The 27,178-nt window shown below is 40.0% G+C and overlaps 1 protein-coding gene across 4 annotated transcripts; it reads right to left on the reverse strand.

Moving 5' to 3' along the window:
- Positions 1-3,675: 3,675 nt before the first annotated feature.
- cyld (cylindromatosis (turban tumor syndrome)) lies at positions 3,676-26,726 on the reverse strand. 4 transcript variants are annotated; one of them, XM_042482002.2, is made up of 17 exons: positions 26,368-26,726; positions 24,789-25,331; positions 22,603-22,914; positions 20,186-20,291; positions 19,177-19,278; positions 18,424-18,540; positions 14,117-14,505; positions 12,557-12,722; positions 12,318-12,459; positions 11,681-11,803; positions 11,211-11,302; positions 10,943-11,009; positions 9,706-9,838; positions 8,288-8,396; positions 7,947-8,065; positions 7,329-7,545; positions 3,676-5,986 (listed from the first exon to the last, which is right to left on the reverse strand). In XM_042482002.2, the coding sequence occupies exons 2-17, from the start codon at positions 25,278-25,280 to the stop codon at positions 5,802-5,804; spliced, it is 2,871 nt and encodes a 956-aa protein (XP_042337936.1). In that variant the 5' UTR covers positions 25,281-25,331; positions 26,368-26,726; the 3' UTR covers positions 3,676-5,801. The 4 variants fall into 4 exon arrangements, with proteins under 4 accessions (XP_042337936.1, XP_087936516.1, XP_042338005.1 ...); XM_088080390.1 differs by lacking the exon at positions 19,177-19,278; XM_042482071.2 differs by lacking the exon at positions 18,424-18,540.
- Between the last annotated feature and the right edge of the window lie 452 nt (positions 26,727-27,178).

A 27,178-nucleotide genomic window follows, 5' to 3' on the forward strand; every position in this document is an offset into this window, starting at 1 on the left:
ATATACAAATGGCATACAACAACTGATTACGAAAACTGATTGAGAACAATTATTAGTTTATTAAATTTTAGATTTTTTTTCATATACGATGGTATTTTTTAATGCTGTTGTAGAGCTGATAAAGCGTGTAGATGCTTGCACTCGCTAATTTGAAAACATAAGAGACAAGAGATTTTGTGTCCTGACAACATTCAAGCCAGAGGCACTGATGTCCGTCGACTGATGAATTAAACAGATAGATAGGCTAAATGTCTGGCTGAGTGTAATTTTGGAGGGGCACGTGTCCACGAAAAAGAAAAACGATCTGGGTAATGATGAAAAACAACTGTCTGGTGAAGCCTGAAGAAAAAGGAAAACAAAGATTTTTAGATAGCTTACAGTGACTGAGTAACTGCTGAGTTAATACTTTTGGCTATAAACATTTAGGTTGATTACACTACTTTGACTTCATCAGAAACTGACCTTTGAAGACAGTAAATAAAAGTGGTTATCAAGATGGAGTCAAAGCGACACCTAAGTGGTATATTGAGTTAGGACTGATTGGTTTAAAACTGTTCATGTGCCGCTCTTTTTCATCTTTAGTGCCGGAAATCACTGCTTTCCTGTTGTCTTAATGGCCTTAGACATTTACCTTCCTTCAGCACTGATAGGATTCCTTTGTTTACTGCTGCGTTTTCCCATGGGAATGAACGCAGATTTGGACTTCAGTGCCAAATGAGAACTGTCCTGCATTCTCATGTACTGTATAACAACAGGGGGACCCCATATTACACTATGCAATGGTGTTTACTATGACCATACTGCCACCGAGGCCTGTGTCCGTGGCATGGATGTGAGAACAGCAGCAATGAAATCTTGACAAGGTTGTAAAAGAACACAACAGTCCTCTGTCAGTGGGACAGAACAGACTGGGAAGTCTCTGTTTTGAGAGAATTTCACATTTTAAGGTCAAGGGGGTAAAGAGGAGTTGTGGTAGATGGAAATAGTAATACTGCTAATAATAATAACGTACTTCTTGTCTTCTATTTGTTTGGGTTTGCCTACTGTTTGGGTGAATAGACAGCTGAAAGCCAGTGCTGGTGAGGTTAAACTACTGTAATCCTGTTTCCTGTCAGTTTGTTTGAGGGTGGGGTTAAGGTGTTAGACGGACACTGGTTGTGCTGGCTGTTTATCATAAACACAGCCTAGCCCAGAGAGGTCCATCTGCTTTGATTTTATTTAGTGATTCCCCCCAGGGGCCCTGAGCTGGAGCGAGAATAACAATACTTGAGCCCATCTGTTCCTGTAGAACCAGCCCCGGCTAAATTACCACACGCTACGAGCGGCTGGCATATGCTGTGGCATAAAGCTACAAGAGGGCATTGTGTGCCAGCTGTTCTGTTGACAAATACTTATCTGGCACTTCTGAAGTCAGCTTGCTAAGCTGGTTTCAAGTTTGACTAAAAACTAAACGGGGTAAGGTGTGGAATAGGGTTCCTGTGGGGGAAATGCATGTATAATACATGCCGTTTTATCACGGGGTATCGTTTTGTCAGATTGTCTGGGGAATTGGGTCACTTAATCTGAACATATAGGCCAGATAGAGGACCAAAGCCAACAGCAAGTGGTCAAAACAGGCTGTGCTTACTATAATCTTTTTCATCTTCCCGTAAGCATAACAAGCTGTGATCATATTGTTGTTGTATGTTTACGAGTCAGAGGATGATCGCTCTGTCAGAAGCCTAAATTGGGCTTGATCATGGTAATCTTATCAGTAAAGAATCAGATCTTTGTAGGAGTGCATAACAAACAGCTTAATCATTGAAAAATACACCAATAAGCCAGGTTTTACAAGGATTAACTGCTATAGCCTCAAGAACCTCCCCGAGAGAACAAATAATAATTATTATTATTATTATCAATAATAATAATAATAAGCAAAACAAAGTGACATCTTCTTGAAAACATATAGCCACTGTACTGTCACGCTGCTGTGCCACTCTCAGCCACAGTAAAAATGTTTGCAAAGTGAGCCATAGAGTAACTCTACTGGTTGTTGTCATTTTATTACTGAACTAGGATCACAGCACAAAAAATATAACACATTATTCTTATTTTCCTTAATAGTGTAATAATGTGTGAGGTTTTCACTTTAAGGCCAATAAAGGCAGTAAAACATGTGTCTTGTAGTAAAACCTGAGGCTTGACAGGTTTGTGCTATATTAACCATGTGAAGATACCATCGTGAAAGTGTGGATAAACGTATGCTGATAAACATATGAACATATACAGAACATGTTACATCACAGAAAGACTAAGTAGTCGCAACGTTTCTGTATGCATGGCTGTTTGATGCTGCTCAAACTTTAAACTTTGAGATCAGATTTTAAGATCAGAATCTGTAACAATTACAAGTTTCAGGGGGGAAAACAGTCTACAGTGAAACTTGCTGCAGCTGAAGTTAGTTTAGCTGAAATGAATAGAATCGCTACTTTGGCAGGTCTTTTTTTCAGCAGCCAGCATTGCAGCAGTAAAGCTGCTCCTACAACTCCCTGCGTGTAGACCAACATGATGCCTTCACAGTTATGACAACCAAACAACCCAACTAGTACAACAAAAAATGTAATTGAAAAAGTTTAAAATTTCTCAAATCATCTAAATAAGTTCAACAGTACAGTACATACTGTAGGCCGCTAGATGCGTGAACAGGTCAAGAATGTGCACTCATGTTTTTGAGAGTAACTTAGTAAAGTCTAAAAAGCAGTGTTGTACCTTTGACCCCATGTAACAGTGATGTCATGATGTACTGACACACCCAGGAGTACAAGTCTACATCACCTTTTAGTTTTGAGTTAACTTGTTTGTTTTTTTTAAATAAAATGTCAGTACCCCCTTGGGGTGAGTCTCTTTCTTTTATGTGCCACTGACTGTATCCCTTTCAGTTACAAGCTGATGTGAAATAGTAAGTTAATGTTAAAGGAATACTTAACTCTAATTACTCACCCAGGTTACGTTGAATTCATGGAGAAAATGTTTTGGGTTTTTTGCATACTTCCGGGGAAAAAAGAATCCTAAAAGGGAGATAAAGAGATAAATATAAAACACAGGGGTTTGCATCCAACACCAACAAAACTATATCAAAACATGTTTACAAAATCACACACAATACATGCAGTATGATCCAAGTCTCATTTGTCAACAGTTATTTAACATCGCTGAACATGGGAGCTGCTGGTCTACCACTGCCTCAAATGGTAAAGTATTTTGGTTGTTTTTTTGTTTTGTTTTTTTAAATTGTGTGATTTTTGTAAATCCAAACTAACCCAGTGAAACATCCAAAGTCACAAAATAATACAAACTATAAACTGATCTAGGTAGTGGTAGACCAGCAGCTCCCGTGTTCAGCTAGATAAAATGATTGTTTTTGTCAGTGGGGTCTGGCTTTAAAGAGAGCATAGTTACATTTACCTTCTTTCCATGGTGGCTTTCCGCCCTCATTAGCATCTCAACACTGTGTAAGTGAAATACATTTTAGATTTATCTCAACATCATACCATTTGCTGCATTTTCTTCTCCTGTGGTTAATTTTTTTTGACAAGGCGATGCCAAATCGGAAAATTACTACCCTTAACTCTTGATGCTTACCTACGCTGGCCTCACAAAATCTGTCTTCACACCACTCAGAGGCATGCCACATACCCTTCAAAATTGGCTTTATTTTGTTAACATTTACAGGAACATCACTGACATTAATTTTCCACCCGTTACATATGTCTATATTGTACAGATGCAACAGAAAAAAAATCCCTTCCTCCATTCTGAGACTTCTCTCATAGAGAACAAGGCTCCAATCAGTGACAAGCTTCAGCAGTGCAGAAAAAGTTCACACAGGAAGGTCCTCTGTCAGGATCCCTGGGACAGTGGAAACGACCACAGAGCAAAATGGGAGTTGTCAGCTGGAACCTAATTTATAAAAACACCCTTGCGCGCTTGTTTTATACTCACAATTAAATCCATGATTACGTTGTGATTTAGGAAAAATATATATATAATGCTGATGCCAACATGTGCAGCTTCTTGATTTTGTCCAATTTTGTGTTATATATAAAAACCAACTACTTAATATCTCAATCCACAGTATGACTGGTTTGCTATTAAGTACTCTTTAAAATTAGAATACAATGGAGTCATTTTTTTTATTTAATTGTTTTCTTATTGTATATATGGTGCCCCAAGGTTACCAGCCTTGTGCTTCATTCATTCTCCATCCTTTGTTAACTCTACACTGTTCAGCATGTCACTATTAACATTCAGTAGTTGCTATGAGATGGTGTAAACAACAATAACTCACTTCAATATACTGTGAAAGAGGACGAGGAGTACCCAAACCAGTATCATCAACCCTGTTTCATTTTCTCAAAAAGGGACGACATATGAGGCTGTAATATGATTACAATATAATAAATAATAATATTTGATCACAATTGTTTTGTTATCTGGTGCATGGCTGGAAACATTGCATGTCACATCTTCATGGAAGGCAGCGAGAGTCAATACTTGCCATGACGGGCAGAGAAAAAGGCTTTGTAAACATAAAATATAATTTAGATTTAGTCATCAACACAACAAGCCCGACTTCACAACATTGCATGTGAATTTCTTCACATCATACTCTCTTAATTTAAAGAAAACAGCCAGACTTTTCCAGGATTTCACCTCATTGACCCTATGAATGCATGGAGTGCTCCACCAACCAGCTTTACAACAGGAGCCATTGTACAAGCCTCCCTTCATGCATTTATCTGGCATCTCCTCTGCATTAGCAATGCAGAGCGCTCTTTACAGCTACAGAGGAGAAGCAAATTTGTATTCTGTAACACAAAACTCTGATGTCTCCCAACCAACAAATTAGCACTCACTGCGACTTCCAATGGGAGGAAAAAAAAAAGAGCAAAACCTAAATGTTTCCTGATAGGTCCACTTGGGGATAGAGCAAAAGTGCAGCATTGGTTGAGCAAGTATGCAGTAAAACGTGAGACTTTTACAATGGCTACATCTGTTTCTGCAAAAACATATACTGTAAAGACATTTACACAGCGTGATGGGAAGGTATGCAAACCGGGTCACATAGAGCAGAACACTCTGGTCTTAACGCGACTGCACAGTAGGTTGACATCTATACTGCTGATGTTACTACCTGGAGAAATCTATGCTACTAAGAGATTTTACACGAGTTTTTGGAACGGTACACACAGGTTGGATGAGGATTTGCACGCTTTCTGTAATGTGGCGTTATGGAAAGCTCCCATCTTTTACAGTGATTAAGAATAGCAGGACTCCTCTTTTCTTAAGGTAAATGAGGTGGCCAAAGTCCTCCCACTTGCTCATCTTGTTTTTGTTGCACGTTTTGTCAGCCGCGGTGACGCTAACATGCCCTTCCGCCCATCTTCTCCCCCCATCCTCCCTGAGCAGGGAGGGAATCTTCATAAGGCCTAACTTTGCTTCATCATTCACCACCAACGCTCAGCTGTGAGACACAGGAAAGCTACATAGGACTACATGAAGAACACAACACTTCAACTAATGCACAGTGCAAATAGGCTTCTCCCCCTCTCTTCCATCTCTCCGACCTCCAGAGACTGGCAGGCACTGAGGAGAGGTGGGCCGGAGAGGGTTAACTCCGGACAGCCCCCCTGCTGGCAGGCAGCCTTTCTTCTTTTAGTTTGTTTTTCATTTTTGGTCTTTCTGGGAATCTCTTGTCCTTGTGGAGGGGGGAGGTGGTGTGGCTGAGGGGCAGAGGTGGAGGGGCTGGGGAGAGGATTCTACTTGTACAGGCTCATGGTCGGGCTCTGATACATGCACATGTAGGCATCGCACAGCAGGCGTCGGGCCTGGCCCTGGATACTCTTGGGGTCCAGAGTGTGCAGCTCCTCTGGGGTCATTTTCAGGTAGGCCTCCACCTCCGGACAGGGAGACACCTGCGGGATATTGAAACCATTCTGCCCTCCTGCAAAGCCAATGCATGATCATCAGAAACAACAGGATCGTTTTTAAACAGCAATGCCAAATTCACAACTCGTTTTTAGTGCTCAGAATACTAAATGAGGTTCCCTAAACTATTTTGAAAAGACTTAGAGACATCTAAGACATGTCAACTGAGCTCCCTATTATTTTCCCCTTTTTTCATTTGGTTGTTTATTTTATTTTCAAGTTATTTTTATTGAATCAGTTTTTCATTTCTTTCTTATCCTGTGTGTCTCATTTATTGCAATTTTGATGTCACTGCTACTAGTGCTAGTGCACTACTTTCAGCTAGACTCTCGCCGTTAGTTTGATTTTGGGTATTGCCTTTACTTCTGTTATGGTTTCTCTTTTGGGGGTGGGAGCGTAAGGGGAGAAAACATTGTGAAAAAAACTGAATAAATCTTGGTTACTGTGTAATTTGTATGCTTTGTATTGTTCTTTCAATTAAAAAAACAACAACTAAAAAATAAATCAAATACTAGATGACTAGGAATTAATTCATTGGTCAAATCACACTATGATCTGGAAGTAGCCAACGGCAGTTATGAAAGTAAAATTGTTTTTTAAATAGTTTTAAATTAAACATCCTCTTTTCAGCACACTCATTAGACTTTTTCATGATTATGCAGTAAAATAAAATAAAACAGTTATCAGGGGTAAAACTATTTGTCAATTAATCAGTTAGTTGATCCACAAAAAAATGATGATCAACTGTTCTGGAAATCGACAGATCGATTTGTCATTTCTTGTGAAAAAACGCCAAACTCTACCTCCAGTAGTACTAATAGTGAATATTTGCCACTTTCTTCAGTCTCAATGTGACACCAAAAATTTCTCACCATTTTCTTAAATTTCACTGATCAACCAATTAATCAATTAATTGTACAAAATAATGGGCAAATCAATTTTCAATGAAAATGATGTAAAGCATCAGACAGAACAGAAATGTTATTCAGATTGGAGCTGGACTCAAAGTTGTACTTATTAGAGGCGCTGTGGCAGTCACATGTGATATCACAGGAAGAATAAAAAGTCAGATTGTATCTCCAAGTCTTACGATGCAATTCAGTCTGACAAAACCATAGCTTTGGTTCAAAATTCAAACAGAAAATGTTTGGGTGCATGATGTTTTCTGTGCAGTGATTAATTAAGATCTTCACTGCGTATCTGAGGTCCTATAAGAACATCTTCGTCACTGAACACTGTGAAATTCTCTCATCGCTGTTAGAAAAACTATTTCCTGTACATTTCCTGGCTCACAGCTTTATTTCAAGGATCGGTTTGATGTCATAACAAACTGAGCATCAAAAGGCCATGACACCTACCGTCACGGTCGGCCATGCTGTCGAAGAAGAGCCAGGAGGAATCCGCGCTGCCGTACTTGACGAAGGCCACGTAGTGACTGGTTTCAATGCACAGCACAGCGAACAGCTCCATCCTCTGGCGGGGGAAACTGCCCTGCCGCCCCGTACCGTCTTGCAGCTCCTTGGGGACAGACAGTTTGCCGTGCCGATGGGCTTTCCTTCTCGGGTGGAGGTGAACCTAAATCCGTACAAACAGGTACACGCCATCACACAGACTGTTACTGTTTCTGTGGCCTATTAAAAGTTGAAGAAAATATGTTCACCATGCATCATATAGCATATGGATTAAGAATCACGGGAAATAAAAGCTTTGTAGTACATTTTAGGATTATACTGCCAGATGGGCAATTTAGATATAAATCCAGCAATATTTCAGAAAATGCACTGAGTGCTGGCAAGTGAAATGAACAGACCATGTGTTACAATCTACTGTAGACGCCACTCTTCTTCAACATAACTTTTGCACTGAGACAGTAGGATTCCTTTGGATTTGGCGCCACCAAATGGATGATCCTGACACACACTTTGAAACTTAGTTTTTGTTGAACTGGTGTTGCAATAATGCCCCCTGTTGTTTACCTGTGTATTGCACTTTTCACAGAACTGTTTAATCTTGCCAGCCGTGATATCCCCGTCCTCATAACAGTCTCGACACTCGTACAGAGCCAGGCCCCCACAGATTCGACATTCCCTTGGAGCTGGATAAAAAAACCCACATACATTTATTCTACCTGACAAGCTGCACAAAAGTTCTTTAGCAGGTTTAGAAACAAGGAAAAAAGGTTCCTTCATCTCAGTTGAGTAGCAGTGACAAGTCAGTGGGATTTCATTACCAAATGCCACACAGCTCCGAAAGACCATCGATCGGAAAAGAACACATCACTCTTACGCACTGGAAAAAATTATTAGCTACAACTCACTGTCTTCAAGGAGGTCTGTGATGTCTAGCTCTAGTGAGGGGAAAATCTTGTTGAACATTTTGAAGTCCTTGCCAAAGCGGGGCATCTGGATGATAAGGCAGGAGGGAGCCTGGGAGTCAGGAAAAACAAGGCAAGAGAAAATGTACGTGGTCATCAACAAAGCACCGCGGACATATCAGTGAAGCTCAGTGCACACAGGAACTGAAAGCAGCACAGAGTCTACACAGTTTACTGGATATCAAACATGTTACAGACCTTTACATCGAAGTTTGTAGAAGTGGAAGAAAAATCACTAACGTGTTGTTTTTCTAAAAAGTTGTTATTTTATCTAGGGTAATTTAATGTAATATAATGACGATAAAATTCAGAGTCTTAAGTGTAAGTTGCCTTGTACTCAGGACATGTGACTATACGCTGTGTGTGATCAACGTTCGACATTTTCTTGGTTGAATTAATTGTCTAATCAGCAGTGGAAGCTGCTTTTGATGTAGGAGGCATCATTTTTAGGATTGCTGGTGGCTTAGGACACAAAGTCCTGTAACGGAGCTGTGGGGTCAGGACATGGAAAAAAACGAGCTGTGTAAACTCTTTTCCCATTTCCAAGCAGTCTCACTCTCCCTCTGTATCACAGCTGTAGATTTTTCTGTCTTTTTCTTTATTTCTTTCTTTATTAAAAAGCATTCAATCTTATTTTAATTTAATCAACTTTTGATTAGATTTGATTTTTGAATTACAAACTATTAACACAGGGGGGAGCCATTCTACTGTCACACAACGGTGATGCTGAAAGTACCTCAGGTGTATTGTCAGCTGAATTAAAAGGTGTAATATTATTTATCTCTTGTGTAAAAAGACTCGAGCCCCGAAGCCATCAAGAACTGTATACCACATTGCACACTATGCAAATGTTTTCTGGATTTTAATTTGTCCAACACATCATGGTCACAAAAACATTCTCTAGTCTGTTGTCTGCTTTTGTTGGATTAAAAGGATACATTTTCATAATTAACACTCAAAGTTAAAAGCAACCTGAATATGTAATAATAGCAAAATAAGCTACGAGAAGTTTTTAATTTTTAAGTATTATTTTAACTTTATTTTAACTATATTAACTTAACTGCAATTAATTGAGTAAAACAAAATAAAACATCAGATCTAAATATTAAATAATTTCAAAAGGATGTAATTTTGTACAGCAACAAATTGTGAAAACAGCTCAGGTAGTGTCTTAATTCTTGGTAGTACTGAATACGCTATGATTTGGTTCAAAGATTTATGTGATATGATAATCTACAGGCTGGGAATGACTGTTCCAAACTAACATATATCACACAAATCTCACCACAATATAAACAATATTTCTACTCAGCTCAACCTAATATGTTTTTTGAAAAAAGTTGAAAGAAAATGAAATTCACCTCTGCAAACTTAAGGTCGCTGTTGATGAAGGACCATTCCAAGAGCTGCTGGATGGTGGGAACGCCCACCTTGTCCTTCTTGTCCATGAAGATCTGGTAAAAGTAACAGTCCTGAACCTTCTGTCCTGCTGACCTGGAAAATAACACAAAGTCTATGATTATTCCTTTTATTCATTTTTTTTCTGCACATTCTCTTTCTCAGGAGACAAGGACAACAGACCAGCTGTAATCTGTGCAAATACTAAAAGTACCCACAACCACCAAACCTCACTGGACTACAAACAAATCTGCTAAAATGCTTCGTAAAGAATCAAGATTTTGTAATTCTCGTCTAAAAACTGATCTGTATGTAGTTTTATCGATGTTAATCATGTTAATGATCAAACCTGTTAGTGAAGGATATGTAACATCAAAATGTTTTTGTTCAATCTTGAGGAATTTTCAAAGATTTAATAGGAATTTGAAGACTTCTATGCAATGTGTGTGAATGAAAAAAAAAGCTTACTACAACAACTGGAAATCTTTATTTTTCATTTGAAAGCTGTCAAGTGTAAAGTTGTACTGCGTGTTTTAGATCAGGCAGATGAACTGCTTGGGACATGATAAACATCTTCTGTAACATCTGTATTCATTTCTCAGCCCAGTCCATGTTTCAGATTAGAGAGATTTCAACTCTCAGTCTGTCACTGCTCAGTTTTGGTATGAAAGTGTGAACACAGGCATTGTTGCTCACAGTAGAATTACTGTCGTACAGTAGACCACATTCTGATCGTCTGCATTGCATGGATCACTAAACTTAGAGGGAGTTATCATAATGTGACATGAAAAAAACTCCATTAGGCAAACCACTTTGCCCACGCTGTCTGCCATTTAATCTCGAGCACAAGCACTGCAGCAAAAGTGAAACTTTATGTGTAAATCTACATACAGCATATTTAAACAAGGTCTGGTATAATTCTGTGGTTCAGCAATGATGTGTTTGGAACTGTATTTGCAGAGTGTGGTTAGCAGCAACAAACAGATATGTTACGCCATGTCATACACATGGTTTGTGGTTAAAAAATAAAAACTGCTCACTAAACTACTTCTGCTTGGTAAAAAAAAAAAGCCAACTAAAACATTGCTAGAAAACAATAAAACAAAATGTTTTATTGATAACAATTTCAGGAAATTTTAAATTGTGCTGATGCAGTATCTTTTCACAAAGAGGTTTTGCATTTTTATCTCACATTCTTACCTTAGCTTCAGCAACGGGTCCACCCTCAGTATGTGATGGAAAAGGATATTGAGGAACTCTTCAGGATCTGCAAGACAACATGTACTTAAATGAGATGTGAGGTATTATTCCTGTGTCAAGGCTGCCATCCACTGCACACAGTAAAAACTGTAAAACTGTTAATATGAAAATCACCATGATATAGTCAAACTCATGACAAAGAGCACAGAGAAAACATGTAAGAAATTGTTGAAAGACTAATAAACAAATGATCTGTGTTATTCTCTACCTTTTTCTTCAGAGGTAAACCCAGAGGCTGCCTCTACTTTCTCCAGGATCCTCCTTAGCTTCATCACCTTAGTGGCACAAACATACCCGTGTCTGAAGGACAAAAAAACGAGCAAGTTACAAGATGGCTAAATAGCCACATTTGGTTTAGTGACACTAGCTGTGCTAATACAATTCTGAATTGATGCTACAATCAGGGTTTGATAATTAAGTAAAAAATGCCAATTATATATATCTGATTGTTTTGTTTTATTTAGCTGAATTTAAATAATTTGCAGCCTCTTTTTTAAAAGTCCCAGAGAAACTTCAAGACTCTCATCAAGAACAAACAGCTTTTAGCTTCCTGTAAAAAAATAAAAATAAATAAAAAATACATGCCTGAGGCAGATGATTAGAGCACTGAGTCAAAACTTACATCAGGAGTCACAAGTCATGAGTATGTATAGTATGCAATAAAGCACTCTGCCTTACATGCGTAGGGGGTTGACTATCTCTGTGCGCAACAGCTCTTGGGTCTCTCTGTAATACTCCACATCAGTCTTTGAGCGTGGTCGCAGCAGAACTGTGTCCAGTACAGAGCTGAAGGAGAAGAGACTGCAGAGCAGAAAACACAACCAAAGGATTACAGTTAATATCCTCATACAATGCAGTTTGTTTGATTACATTTGTAGTTATTGTACACTTGGTTAAAAATCCTTTCTGCTCTTTTTATATTTTCTCACAGAATCTAACTTAACTTGGAGGGCTCTCTTTTTATTATTTCTGGATTGCTCAAATTTAAAGCTAAAATTCAAAACTCCAAAACTCCGAGGCATCTTTAGAGCATGCAATCTCCTGCAGTTTAGTTTAAAAGTTTGGACTGGCTGCTGTATTTAATGGCCTTTCGCAGTGTTGGCAGAAACAACAGATGTACCACTATCCACCGGCCCGCTCCCAGCAGGAATACCCCCTCCTGTTAGAGCCAGTGGGCAAAGTCAAAACAGTTTACTAATAAAGCCTCTGCCTCTGGGCAAACACAGCACTGCTGGCTGAGGAAGCACCGTAGAGTCAATCAATGTAACTGAGGTCCAGAGATGTTCATGTCCTGTTAGACTTAAGGAATACTGACCAGAAGAGGGTTGAATCCAGGTAGCAGGAGTTGTAGTGGCCCTGGATACCTTTCTTTTTTCCCACCATGACATCCAGACCATCATTCTCTGTGCGAGGAGGCGTGTTCTCGTGTACTACCTCACTTAGGTAACCCCCAAATGCTGCATAAACACAACAGTGTAAATGTAAACACAAAGCTTTTGTGGATAATAGCTAATTTGGTGTCTTTAATTATCCCCAGTCCAGCTGAGGACTCACCGATGGAGTTGCACCGCTCTATGGGGTTGGAGGAGTGATGCTGGGACGGGAAACGGGAGTCGGGCCGGCAGCACTTGAGCTTCACAAACAGTGCTTTTTTCGGTGGGCAGGTGAAGTACCGCGTACCTTTGAAGGTGCCGTCAGTGCAACCAGGGCACTCTTCCTCCTGAAAGGGAAGGTCAAGATCACATCAGCCAGTTACTGTCAGGGACTACCTCGGTGTGCAGTAAAAAAAAAGCTTTCATGTATTCTGTGACTGGCTGTTTAGTGACGAATATGTTAAATTTTATTCAGACCTGCCTAAAGGAATAATTTGACATTTTGAGAAATCTGTTTATTCATTATGTTGTGGGGCTCAGTGACTTCCTTAAGTCTTGTCGTCACTGTGAGGCTGCTAGGCAACCAGCAGAGAATCCAGGAGGTCATTGTGCCTGGCCAAGAAATAGTCCAGCACAAAACCACCAGTAAAACCACTTTTTGTCATTTCTATAATCCTTTTAATGGCCCGGATTACACAAGCAAAATATTACAGGTTATTAAGTGAGCTTTAGAGCTGCTAGAGCTGCTACCTTGCAACACAGCAAAGCCAGCTGTTTCCTTGTTTCCAGTCTTTATGCTAAGCTAAGCTAAGTTAATCGGCTTCTGGCTGCAGTCTTACGGTGAACAAACAATATGAAAGTGGTAAAGACATTTTCAGCAATGCATTCATCCAATATCTACAGTATAACCGCTAATCCTGTTAAGGGTTGCTGGCACTGACACGGGGGAAACATGCAAACACAAGGGCCCCAGCTGGCCAGCGGGGTCAAAACCAGAACCCTCTTATTCTGAGGCAACAGAACTACCCCCTGCACCCTCATTCTTCTATTCGTCTCCAGTTTTCATCTAACTTTTTGCAAGGCAATAATGGCATGTTTCCTCAAAGCATCAAACTATTTCTTTAATATTGCCTCTGTATCAAGCAGTGTTTTTTTTACCTGAAAAATGATGACGGTACTGAGAGAAACATAATCAACATGGACATATAAGTCCACTAATTTCCTATCCAGCTCATCAACCAGGAAGATGCAACAAATGTGCAGATCATCAAAACAAGCTCAAGTTAATAAGAAATGTTTGGAAGATATTTTTGTGGTTTTGCGTAGCTTCAAATGAATGAGTGAAAGCTGGTGTGGGTGCTGCTTGTTAGGTTGCAATGTACTGGGGTCATAAGTGTTGCCAATACTAAGATATATCAGCTGATATTAAGTGATTTTCATTTCTTGTTCCTGCCAGGGGAAGGACTTTTTGTAATCTGTCAATGTACCTAAAGTGGAATATAGCAACAAGGAGAATAATCACTCTACACAAAATGTGTCAAAAACGTGTGATCAAGTAAGTGACCAAGACTGAATTTCCACACAAGCACAATCTGGCAAGGGGATATTTTTCCACAGACCATCTCCAGATATATAATTATTTTATTGTCCATTATTATCCAGTGTCTCAGTTTTTTTCCCTCATTAACTGACATTAAAAACTAAACCAAACTTTCAGTTCTACACTGCTGTGTTGCCTCACCAGCTCCAGCCCAGCCAAAGGCTCCAGCAGGCCAGGAGGCAGCCCCACCCAGCGGATGACGCCACACAGAGGGGGGTTCTCCTTCACCTCCACCAGAGAGCCCACCTCCAGACCCGGCTGTCCTCGGGGAGGCGTTGAAGGCCGCGGCGAGGGAGGGGCAGCAGGTGACGAGGGCTCGGGCTGCTCTCCCATTACCGACTGGACAGAGAGGGAGAGAGGCCCATGGCTCATGCTGTCGATGGGCCCAGTCTTACGGTTCAGGCTGAAGGGCAGAGAGTGGAACTTGTTGTCGCTGGTCAATGAGACAGGGGGTGGGGCTCTGGAGGGCGGGGAGGACTGGTTGAAGTCAGGGGGTGTGTCAGTAAGTGACTTGGCGGGGTCCTCCCCAACTGCAGGAGAGAAAGCAGATACCAAAGCTTAATGAGCATTTTATATAAAAACACAACATATAAATTACATGAGCTAACTTTAATATGAAAGAGATGTCATTCTTTACAGAGTAGCAACACTCAGCTGAAAATCCTTGGTCTGCTGAACTCTTTTTGAGAGTCTGTTGCAATGTGAGAACTTCAACCACAAGAGGTCAGCAAAAACAAGATTTTCAGACGCTGTTGTCACAGTTTAACGACACTATCCGATGAGAGAAAGGAACCGGCACACCTGGAGACATTTAACTTTAAAGAACTACTAAAATTCTCTCAAACTGCAACAGTGTTTGTCATTGTCATTTGTTTTGGTTTTGTGTTTTCAACTTGTGTTTGTTGTATGTACCTCAGGGCCACTGAAAATGAGGGTTCTCCCTCAATGTGCTTTTTTAGAGGTTTTAAATAAAATCAATTAAGACTGAAGGGCCTTTAGCATTTTGACCTAAACAATCCCAGCGTCTTAAGGCATTTTCACACTTGCATCAACCAGACTAAACTAGGAATATTTTCCTTACAAATGAATGACATGTGAGAATGACAAGTTCAAAATTTATTTTTGATGAAAATAAATTATTACTACAGTTTAACAAGATCTGGACAGCTAAAAGAAAAAGTCTCAGAACTGTTAAGTTTTTAAAAATATGTTTACTGCCTACCCATGCTGGAGAGACTGGTCTACGGTCGAGATTAATGTTTATTTGCTATTTAAGTGAGAAGAAAATACAAAAAAAGAATCTGCGACAGCTTTATGTTGAGTGTATAGTGCTGAAAAAATTGATCACAGCTCAGAAAAGTTCCTTTTGTAAAAACTGTTGATAATGAACCATCTTAATTATTAAAGGAATAAGACACTGTCAAGACTCAAGTTCTTGTATAAAGTGTGAAAATGCCCTTTGTTTGGTGTGAAGACTCCTTTTCCCATCTGAAGGCGTTCTGCAATGTGCTTCATTTTGCTTTTGAGATGACACACCTAAATAACTGAGCAGTATGAAATTCACAATTTTCAGAGATGACATACTTGGAGTTGGCCTGACGGCAGGTTGCGAACATATCACACCTTTAAAAACTCAGATGAATTCATTTAAATCCATGTGTTTGTGACAGGGAGTGCCACTCCATCTAAGAATTCCCAAAAGATGAACTGTGCAGTGACAACACATGCTCACTCTTTGATAAAGCTAAAAACTCTGGTGTCACTGGGAATCGATATCTGTCACTGCTATAAAAGTAACATCAATTTGACAAGGTTTGGGATTTTTTTGTGCTTTGTCCCTGAAGCAAAAACTTAAAAGCAGATAACTGGCAAGCTAACTTTACACATCACCTACTGCAGAAGTGAGCAGTTATTGAATGATGTCCCGTCAGCCATCATTATAAGCACATCTGGGCTTCTCCTCTCTTCTTGAAATCAAAGTGTGAAATTATAATATGAAGCTGTTAGTTACCATTCAGTTGCTGCTTACTGGAACTGTCACTGAGAACAGATGCTACACAACGACCTTATCAACGTTATGTAATAGTTTTGGAATTGTAATATGTTAATTCAATACAGTAAACATACATTACAAATCAGTATTTAAATTCTAAATAGTGTTGTGAGCAATCCAGCACCTCATAGCACAAGAAAGTCACCACAATATTTACTGTCTCCCTGCAGCGTATGATTTTGTAAACCACCAATAATGTCATAATAATCACAATATCATAGTTTTCTCCCTGAATTCTAACTTTAAGAAAGAGTGATGCGACGTAATACGTTCTGACCAAACTGCCACGACAACATTAATTCTTGATTAAAGTGGCATTCCCCTTTAAGCGTGTACATCCACACATGAGTGCTTCCCTCACAGACAGTGCCCCGGGAGTTTGGAGTCTAGTCTGATGACTTTGTGACAGAAATGAAATCACCATAACCATGAAGAAAAATAACCCAAAATGTAGAAAGTGACCCTGAGGAAGATGAAAATGATTACACATTCACAGGATGAGTAAGCAGTTGTGAAAACAGCACTTCAGCCATTAATGACCGACCTCTCCTACTTTGTGCTTTAGCACTGAAATACTTTTACAGGCACTCAAGTATTCTGTTTGGAAGGAGAAAACAACACCATCATTTTACAGTGTTCATTTTAATAAAGAGTAGACTAAATTTCAGAGCTTGCATATGTTTGCATTTACTATGATGCAGAGGCACATCATTTTATTTTTTTGGTTGATTTTTGATCTAGATTTGGCTGAAATTCACATTTAGGCATTAAATCATGATTAGAACATGAATCTTATACAGAGTATGATCATTAACAGAATAATGAGTTAATATCCTGAATGCTGTGGACAAGTAAAACACAGTAATAATCTGCATCCACCATCTTGACTTCAGCATTGGATTTTTAGAAACACTTGTCAAATTCTTCATAACTGACACAAATTGGCATTGACATGAGCAATCTAATTTCCCTCTTAAAAAGAAACAGAAGTCAAACCTGTGTCCCGTAAATAAAAGTACAAAAACAACAACCCAATGCACTGACTGAATCACTCAGGCCTGACACCAGAAGTGAAGGATTTTACTAATGCTTTGGCCTGCAAATCGTATTATACAGAAATGTTTGTGTGACAACTTCACATGCAGCCAAAATAAGACAACAGCCAGTTAAGGAGTAATTTGCAGCATTAAGCATTATTAAAAGCCTTAGGGCGACACCAAGTATACCATGCAGGTGGAATATCACACTAAAATGGTGATGAAGGACAAGACTAGTGGAAAGGTCTTCATGGCAAGCTACTGCAACAAACTACTGATTGTTGTTTTTCTTCAAATTATATTTGAAGTATGTATTTTATTTATTTAATTCCAGTATACAGTAATTACATAAGTACATCTACTACAGATATATATAGTGGATTTTGTATGAATCTCCTTTTCTCCCACTTGCTAAAGAGTTGAACAGAAAATATTCATCATTTAATTTTTCTTTTTTTCCCCTGATTTACTGTGACTTCAGGTTCTTATAGCAACAAACAGCCAAAGCACAAAAATCTTCTGCATTGCATAAGTTGTAAGGGTAATGTCAATTACATCTATATAAGACGCCCTATGAATTTTTTGTTTTTTAAATTATCTTTAACGGGAGCAAATTTTAAAAAATAAGATCACTAATCCCTGCTTTTCTCTGATACAGATCTAAAATGTACCTCTTCTGTAAGCTACTAAAAAACTATTTCTGTTCGTGGATCAGATCACTTGTGTTGGTGGAATTTCTTATATTAGCCAGCGTGGTGAAGACAGCTGTCTTCCCCTGGTTCAGCACCACAGCTCTGTTTAGCTGCTGCTGAAATGATATTAGGAAACTCGCTTTCTAAGTCAACTACTGGACAAATAATTTGCAGTGGATATCTCATAATTAAGAGATACTATGGTTTGTCAAGATTGTGAGATACTGTATTCATGCAAATGAAAAAACTACAGTGGTAAAGTTTTAGTATTAAGATATGAGAAACTCATCATTCTAAATTTGTACTTTGTTCATTTTATGAGAAAACTTCAGTCGAGAAGAAAAACAGTTAACAAAACTAGCTTGATTATCAAAAAATGGATTTTGTGCCATATGATTTTAGCAGGTGGGAGAGATGGGTTCCCATACACAGTTTTAACAATTGCTAAAACTATCTAGTTTTGGAGAACACTTCTATTTAGAGCAACTCACAGTATGCCTTTCAGTATAGGGTTGGCCTAGCGGAAATGGAGCCACTGATTTTGCCAATATTAGTCAATTAAAATTGTCTAGCACGGATAAAAGTGAATAAGATGAGTATGTAACTTGTTGAAAACAGGAGCTTGCCGATAAGATGGTTGACATCCCATGAGTAACCATGTTTTACCTTCATCAATGTACCATGTGCTTTTGGATTTGGACTGGGCTGGGGGGTCAACAGAGCTGCCATTTAAAGTATAGTAAAACTCAGACTTGCTTCTACTGCCACACTGGTGACCTAATCCTGTAAATAACACAAGTACATGAAAAGAAACACAGAGATGAGCAAAGTGTGTGTGTGTGTGTGTGTGTGTGTGTGTGTGTGTGTGTGTGTGTGTGTCTGAAAGCATGTTTTGTCCCTATATTTCAGCAGTAGACCAAGTGAAAAATAAAGAGTAGAAAATCCTACAGAGGAAAAGGCAAATTAGTCAGCAACTGTAATCAGTTTTCTCCATAAGAGAAACACTACAAGAGAAAATAAAGGCAATCAGGGTAGTAACACATCCCATTCACATCAAATCAATGCAGCTGCGACAGGAGTTTCTCATATTTTGTGTAAAATGGAGTTAAGCATGCCCTCTGTTATCATTATCTTTTTGAAGGGACTTTCCACCAAAACTGTTTCATCTGTTGTAATTCTGTACTAATGAAAAGACTTCCTGTCTGTCCTAGCTGTGAGGGAATAGCCTCGGGGGGATTATTATAACTCTCAAATCAAAAGTTACCAGCAATAACCTTCAGAACAAAAATTGATTTGACCACTTTCTATATTTATAGAATCAGGACCAAACAATTTTGTTGGAATGCCCCTTTAAGGATTATCATCACAACAAGCGGTGGCTACATCAGTTAGGTTTGTATCGTAACAGCAGTGCAGTACCTTTGCTCTTTGGTTTGCTTTGGCCAGAGGACGACTTGTCACTGTTGGTGCCTCTGGGGGCAAAACTGTGCTTTTGCAGCCTTTGGTCCTGCATGGAATATTCTGTACAGCCCAGAAATACATCCACATTAGAGGCACAACAGCCCTATCAGCCTGCATTGAACTACCATGCACCAAATGCCTTCCACAGCCCACTTGGAACACACGTAAATGTGCACTGACCCCCTACAGTTTTCATTTACGGTTTTCATTTTGTCACTGCAGTTAAATAAACACGTTTCACAAACACATTTAAATATCCAATAAGATGTTTACACTCTGTCAGCCTCCTTGGCTACACAGAAAACATACTTTTAATGTATGGCACCTTAACTAAAGTACTCTACCATGTGAAATGGTATGCTACAGCAAGAGAAGTAATAACCTGGCCTGAAAATTAAAGGTTGCAGGCTAAAGATATTGTAAATAACTGCAGGCTAACCATAACTTTGATCGACCATAAGTGTTCTTGCCTCTAACTTTGCACGCAGGCTGTCAGTCACAAAAGACAATTCTAACTGTGGTCAGACACATGCATGACAATGACCAATGAATGGCAACTTTTGTTTGGGGGTAGATTTGAAAGTAGCTCTACTTAGTGACAGCATATACTTCATGTAGCCTGTCTAGAAAGTGCAAAAGGACTGTTTCAAAGTGAAATTTGCAAAATAAAGATTCCCGATCCTTAAGATTTTCTAGACGCAAGTCTGAATAGTCAGAGAGGCGGCAGTGGCACACATAAACAAATCAATATGCCAATGCGGAGAACAAAGAGCCTGAGTATCTCACTTGACTTTCAAAAACAAGTGAGACATCAACACAAAAGGCTCTCTGTTCACGCTGCAAGCAAAACACAAACTCAGAACGATTAGAGGGAGCTCAGAGCTGGTCCAAGAAAAAGACGGCTGAATGTTTTCAGAAAATGACATACACATGGTCCAAAAAAATTGACAAATTCTTGGTGACTCACCTAGCATTACGTCACAGATGGGGACGAGTCGAGTGTGCTCCAAACTGGCAAAATTACACAGCAACTTCCCATCAAACACACCATCCCAGTCCCCGATAGGATTGTCCTGAAAGAGTTGGAGACATGAGAACCTTATAACCCTGCCAGCAGACGTTCTTCATCTTTGCAAAACTGATGAGGTGCCACACGTGCTTCTTCCCCTACTATCTCCTTGGTGATTAATAACGTCTTTTGTCTTATCACTCCGAAAATTATGCTTAAGCGTAATCCTCAGTATTGTTATGATCCAAACTGCTCATCTTCATCTTCTCCACCAAAACAACAGATCTTCCATCTCACATTAATTCAACTGAAAGCTCTACTGTCTCTGCAAGCTCAACCACACTATTCTTCTTTTTGGTTTTGGAATCCAGGACTCTGCTCCAGCGGGATAATCTAAGATAAGCGTGAGGCCAGTGCTACTAGCTAGAGACGGCAGGGCGAGGCTGGACGCAGAGTGAGGCAGAGCAGTGGGCTCTCCTCAGCTGCCTGCTGGCCCCTTGCCATGCTGTTGGGTCATACAGCACTAAGTCTTTACCTCACTCCCCGCGTGACTGCCTTGCCTTTGTGTGGGTGGCTCAGATGCACTGAGTGGGCTGCTGCTGCTGCTGTTGGTGCTGCTGCTGATAACGATCAGCAGTCAAATGCCTCAGTTATGTGTTTCAATCTCCCTATGACTACAATACCTCTCCCGCCTGACAACAGTAGCCATAGATACCAGCTACTGTGATCCCAGGCAACAAGACATGTTCCCTAAACATACAGAGAAACAGTCTTTAAAAAAAATACATAGGCAAGTCATGACAAAAAAATTAGGACATTAACTCTCATAATGTGACTCTGTGCACTAAAGCTGAAATTGTGAAACTTTCCAGACATTGCTGCCCTCTAATAAGGTGAAGACAGTTCAAATGATTGAACAACAAAACTGGCAAAGCATCCTCAGTCATGACTGAAACATCATTTCACTTCATTATAAACTTCTACCTAAATTTAACGCTGACCAGGTAAGAACATTGTCAAGATTTAAGATTGAATTTAAACAAGGAGGAAACTTAGAGTGTAGATTTTACAATATGAGAGTAAGTTTCCCTTCTGATGTGGCAACTCTGTTTTGAACACACATTATTCCATTGTCAGCCAGTGAGTTGTCACCCAGAGCAATGACACTAGAGAGATCATTTCTGTGTTAAGTGGTCTGAATTTTAAAAAGCCACTTTGTGTATAAGCAATTTGCATCCACATTAGCATTTCCAGGTGAAAGAAAACAGCTAAATCTATTCTTCTTTGGTTAGTTACTTAATGGCGGCCCATAAACACTTTGTATAACAAGCAGTCATTCCAGAGCTGCAGCACTAATTAAATAATTATTTCATAATCATGTTGCAAAATCAACAAGAATCCAGGTTAATGACAACAGCACTGCTGTGTATTCAGCCATAACAACTTTTGAAAATAAAGGATCAGACACTAAATTAAAGGCGACTAGTTGTCTCCTTAACTTTGCTGCCACACAGCCCTGGGTCCTTGACTGAGCTGGTTTGCATCATAGCTTTGCAAAAACTCTGTTTACACCATACACACAGAAGCACACGTTTTTAGTCTGAGTTTTGAAAAGGTTCAGTTTTAGTCTGAACAACAAAATGCAACCATGCACATGACATAAACTTGTGATGTTCTAACCATAAGATGCTACTTATTTTAACTTATAAAGCTGTGTAAAATTAGGATTTGCTCAAATACACACCTTGAATTCCAGTTACCACCAATGAACTGTATTTAAAAGAAAAGTTTGACATTTTGGCATCAATTTCCACTGTCTTGCTTCCTTTACAGCTCGGTAATGAACACGTGTCTCGTTTGTTACTGACTATTTCGTGGTCAGGACAAGTTGCTAGGCAAGCTGCAGAGACTTCACATAGTTACGGATTCCATCCAAGAAATAGTCCAACACATTACCCCCATAAAAAGACAATTTATTGCTTTAACACACGGCTTAAACAAACAAGACACAACCTTTTAAATGGTGAGCTTTAGAGGTGCTCTTAGGTGAAAAGTTAGCCGACTGCCTACCGTATCTATATTTTCATTTAGCGTATAAACATTAAAGTGAATTCAGTCTTCTCATCTAACTCCCAGTGGGACAGCAAATGAGCATTTTTCCTCAAACTACTGAACTATTGGTTTGAGGGAAACAAGTCATACTGTCAAGAAGAAAAAGATGATAATAGAACTTCATTTCCCTTCACTTTACTTTACTTGACTGAAAGCAGTAGGAGACTCAGATTTTGTGCACTTGCATCATTTTCTTCATCAACATAACCTGTTGATCATTTTTAGACACAGAGTTGTGGATATTCAAACAGAGCCTTACTCACCATGTCAACTCCCACATAGTAGCCTAGGCTTTCATTGCCTGGCAGCAGGTCACAAAAAATGGTGGTGCCTCTCTCTGGCCCGTCCCTGGTCTGCACCAAGACCCTGGAGTTGATCTCCAGTGGTGGGAAGTCCTGGTCGTCTTCCACCAGATTGACGTGGTCCACCTCCAGCTCACCCAAGGCTTCGTCATCATCATCCTCCCAGAGTTCAAGCTTATCCAGGGCCACAAACACACCGCACTCATCCTCACAGCGGAAGAGTTGGCGGCCCTGGTAGGAGCCCTCTGTGAAGCCCTGGCCCCGGCCCTCCTCCTGGGAGACAGAACCAAAGGAAGGATGATGAGACAAGTGCAAAGAGTGAGACAGAACAGGAGCAAGAGGGATGATCAACTTATTGTCACAAAAAGTAGGGCAGGTAGCAAGGATGCTTGCTCAGCATTCTTCAGTGAGGGTAAGTCAACATCATAGAGCTGTGAGAGCATATGATCGATTACTGCAGCAGGAATATGACTTGACTTACTGCGATGATAAATGCATTCAAAAAGTTCCAGCACAGATACTGGATGTTCTCACAAACCATAGTGTAACATATTGTGCTTCTTTTTTCACATGCAGACCGTAGCAATAGTTTAGTCATCTCTATTTGGCAAGGGGCATAAAATCAGAATTATATGAATGAATGAATCATATCTGCATGAATCATATCTGCAAACCATGAGGCCTTTATGTTGAGCCACAGTCTGAATGCTTGAGCCCCATCAGCCCACCCAGGAGGACTCCAGCACTAGAATAAAAACAACACTGTGCTGCAATAAGCAACCCTTTGTATGTTGTCACTTGCTGTACATATGGTACAGACTGAATGGCATGACATCGAATAATCACATTCAGTGTTGAGACTAAAGGAACAGTTGACACAAAAAGTTAAATGTTGCCATGATCTGCTCACCCTCATGTCAGTTAGAACTTTGCTGAAACACAACATTTGTGGCCAGTTTGTATCTTTGAAGCTTGAGAAAGTGCAGAAATTTACATTAACCCTAAACCCTCAATTAACCTGCAGAATATAACCAAAACATTTCCCCCAAAACAAGTCTGAAAGTCCAACACGAATGGAGTTTAATCCCGCGTTTTCTACAAGTCAAAATAACTATGACATGCAAGGTGCCGAGATGTGACATCATCACAGCAAATGTCACACAAATGTGAATATTTAGCTTTCATTCTGCCTTGGAGGCACTGCTTTGTGCTCTGTACAGATCTAAACAGTCATCAGAATAGCTCTACTATTGTCAGCAAAAACATTGATGTGATTCAGGGTCTATTTTGTTAAATGTGCTTCTAGTTGTATCAACAATTTTCCAACACCATGTAAGCGCAAGCTGACAAGGCACACATGAAAGACATGTACATCTGTGCGCACCACCAGGATGAATAAATATAGTTGTACTCATTGCATTTCTTCCCCTCTATTATGCATGTAGATGCTAAAATCCATTGAGCTTAAAATAGCAGTGTCACACTCCAGTAACTGAATGGTTGCTCACAAATGTCCTTTATATTAGAAACAGTACAAATACTTCATAGCATTGCAACTACTATGAGCAGTGTTACCGATGAAAGCCACGAGTGACAAAAATGGTTGTAATCTTTTCCTGACAAATAAAGACGGCAAGGGTAGTGTGTTTTCATTTGCAGCTTTAAGCATGAGACATAAGTTAGAAAATACCTCATGCTCTCATGAACCAGTTCATGGCTGCTTCTTTTGTATGGGATAAGACTAAATGGAATTTGCACAAGCCACATAGACACTCATGCAATCTGTGTTTGAGCTGGTTTTAAGGGAAATAGGAGGGAAATATAAAATTTTGACAGCTGGTTTGCAATGATTAGTCACCTGCCGTTGAAAACTATTTCCTAAAAAAGTATTCACGGTCACAGTGGCTGCACAGTGGTGTTTTGTTGCAATTCTGCTTTTGGTTCCACAGCTGTACCTGTTTTTCAAGCTGTGGTTAAAGTGAAAGTTAAAGACAAATTTCAGTTAGTTTCCAAATGTTATTTTAAGAAAATACATCTAATTTGTTCTGTGCAACTTAAATAACAACTAGAACACTGAAATTAGTGCTTTCACTCTGCGCCCTCATTCTCCCCACAAAGAAACCCCCAAAAAAGACAGGAGTTCTCACCAGCAGCTCCACTCCAAACCAGATTCCAGAGAGGGCTCTGTCAGGTAGCAGTGAGCCCTTAAAGCGGACCACACCAGGCAGAGGTTCATCCCCTGAGCGCAGCTGGACACGCACCTTAGAACCACAGTCAATGTCACGGACACGCTCCAGCCGTTGCTTGTTGCGGAGTAGGGCGTACCGCTCCTCACAGTTGGTAATGGGAAACAGCAGCTCAGCCAGCTTCTCATCCAGCTCCAGGACGTCCCGCTCGTCCAGGCTCAGCACCACATTGGTCTGATCCAGAATGCGGAGACTTTTTTTGCCCTTGCATGGGGGCAGTGTTCGCCCCAGGCTGTTGCGCTCCTGGCAGGCCTGACCGAGACTACCACGGGGGATCCTCAGCGTCTTCTGGGGAGGCTTCTCCACCGTACACTCCTTTATGACCATGTAGAAGCGCCAGTCCTCCCTGAAGCCCCCACTGGGCTTCTCCTGGCTCCACAGGGCAGAGCTCATGGCTGCATGCTAGGCAGGAGGTCCAACATCAAGGCAAGCTTGACCTGTGGTCTGAAAATAAAGAAAGAACAAATGAATACTAAAAAATACAAAAAAATGTTTTTTTTTCCCCACAAAGAACAACACACGTGCAATCAAAATAGTGAGTGACAGCTTGTTTAATTATTGAGATTAATTAATAAAACTGCAATATTCCACAGACCTAACTGAATAATGATAAACGGTGACCTCAGTAAAGATAAAGCACAATAGATTGAAATCTGCAAGGTAACTTTTACCTCTCTTGTAGCTGATTACTGCCTGTTAAGTGAACAGATCTCTGAACCAGGCTGCTTGTGGTTTGTTGTGAGAAAACTAACACTTCATGATGGTGTCAGCTGTGTACTCTCCCTCTTTACTGCCCAGTCATTCCTGTCCAGTACCTGCTTTTCAGCAGGACCTCCTGTGACATTACTCATATTGCTGCTTATTTGAATATTCTAACAATAGATGATGAGCAGATGGTTGACTTATTCTGACACCCAAGACAAGACTCAGATACCAGACAACTGGATTTCCCCTCATGACACCTCAGATATGATGATCAACCACCAAGCACAGTCAAGAGCACACTACATCCGTCATTTGTCTTTAGGCTCGAAACAAACGACGGATGTTAGTTTTACCAACTTGCCTATTCTATTGTTATTTCACCACATGTTGTAACATCATCGTGAGAACAAATTAGACAATACTGTTATGGCTAACGCTGCACGGCGCTAACAAACAACACCGGTAGAAAATTGAAAGTAATTTCACTCTGACATGGGTTAGCACTGATCTGATATACATTCCGCGTGTTCATTAAGGTGACAACCACAAGCCCGATTACAGATTTGCTAACTGTAGTGTCGGCGTCACTGACAGCAATACCATGACTCGTTTTCATAAACGTTTTCCCTGACAACCAGAGCAGCGGTGTATCATCACCTGGCAAAAGCTGTCAGTCACAGGCCCCCCTTCATGAGAGGGAAGTAGCTAACGTGCCGTCAGCTAAAAAGCACCATATAGTCAATTCCATTCAATGCTAACGACACGGTCAGCTTACCTTTGTTAGGCGTCAGTTCACTTAGAGGCTACGGCTGGCTGTCATTTCAAACTTCCATTTCAATTAGGTACAGGCCTCTGAAATCAAGCTAGAATCCTCCCGTAATAACCTCTGATTAGCTAAATGGCTAGCTAATGCTAGCGTCCTAACCAGCTAAGTATCACGCTAAAGTTAGCCTAGCGAGCTGAGCGACAGCATGAAGGCTGGCAGTGGACTGCCACCCTCTACAATATGCTACCAGCATTTAGATACATTTGCTCTCCATGGAAAACACATGAAATGTTACAGTGTATCGCTACAGCTGTGAGATATCTTATTTACAGGAGACGACCTCACGAAACTTAATGTATGACGTCATGGTTTTCCTGACAGGCATTGGTCAAGTGCTTCGTATTCAAGCGCTGATTGGCTGCTCACTGTGTTTGTAACTAAGCCCCACTCGGTGGGGTTTTCCCATGAATGGCAGAACACATAGTTAGGTTGAAGTGTAGCTTCCAGGGCAGATGATGATGTCAAGCAGTGGTGGGGAAAATATTCAGGTGTGAAATATTTACTTAAATAAAAGGAGCAGTACTTATAAACTCATAAAAAAAAACACACACTAAATTTACGTATTCAATTAACTAGAACTAAATAAGCATTACTACCAGCAAAATGTCTTTAATAACAATAACATGCAGAATTTGCCCCTTTCACAGTGTTATACGTGATAATATAGACCTATATTCTAAATTGTATTATTGGATCATTATTAATGATGCATTCATATGTAAGCATTTTAATTTTGCAGCAGGCTAATTTAACAATTCTG

Source organism: Plectropomus leopardus, chromosome 1, assembly GCF_026936395.1.
Source record: "Plectropomus leopardus strain MGB_pleo_1.0 chromosome 1, ASM2693639v1, whole genome shotgun sequence".
NCBI classification, from domain to species: domain Eukaryota; kingdom Metazoa; phylum Chordata; class Actinopteri; order Perciformes; family Serranidae; genus Plectropomus; species Plectropomus leopardus.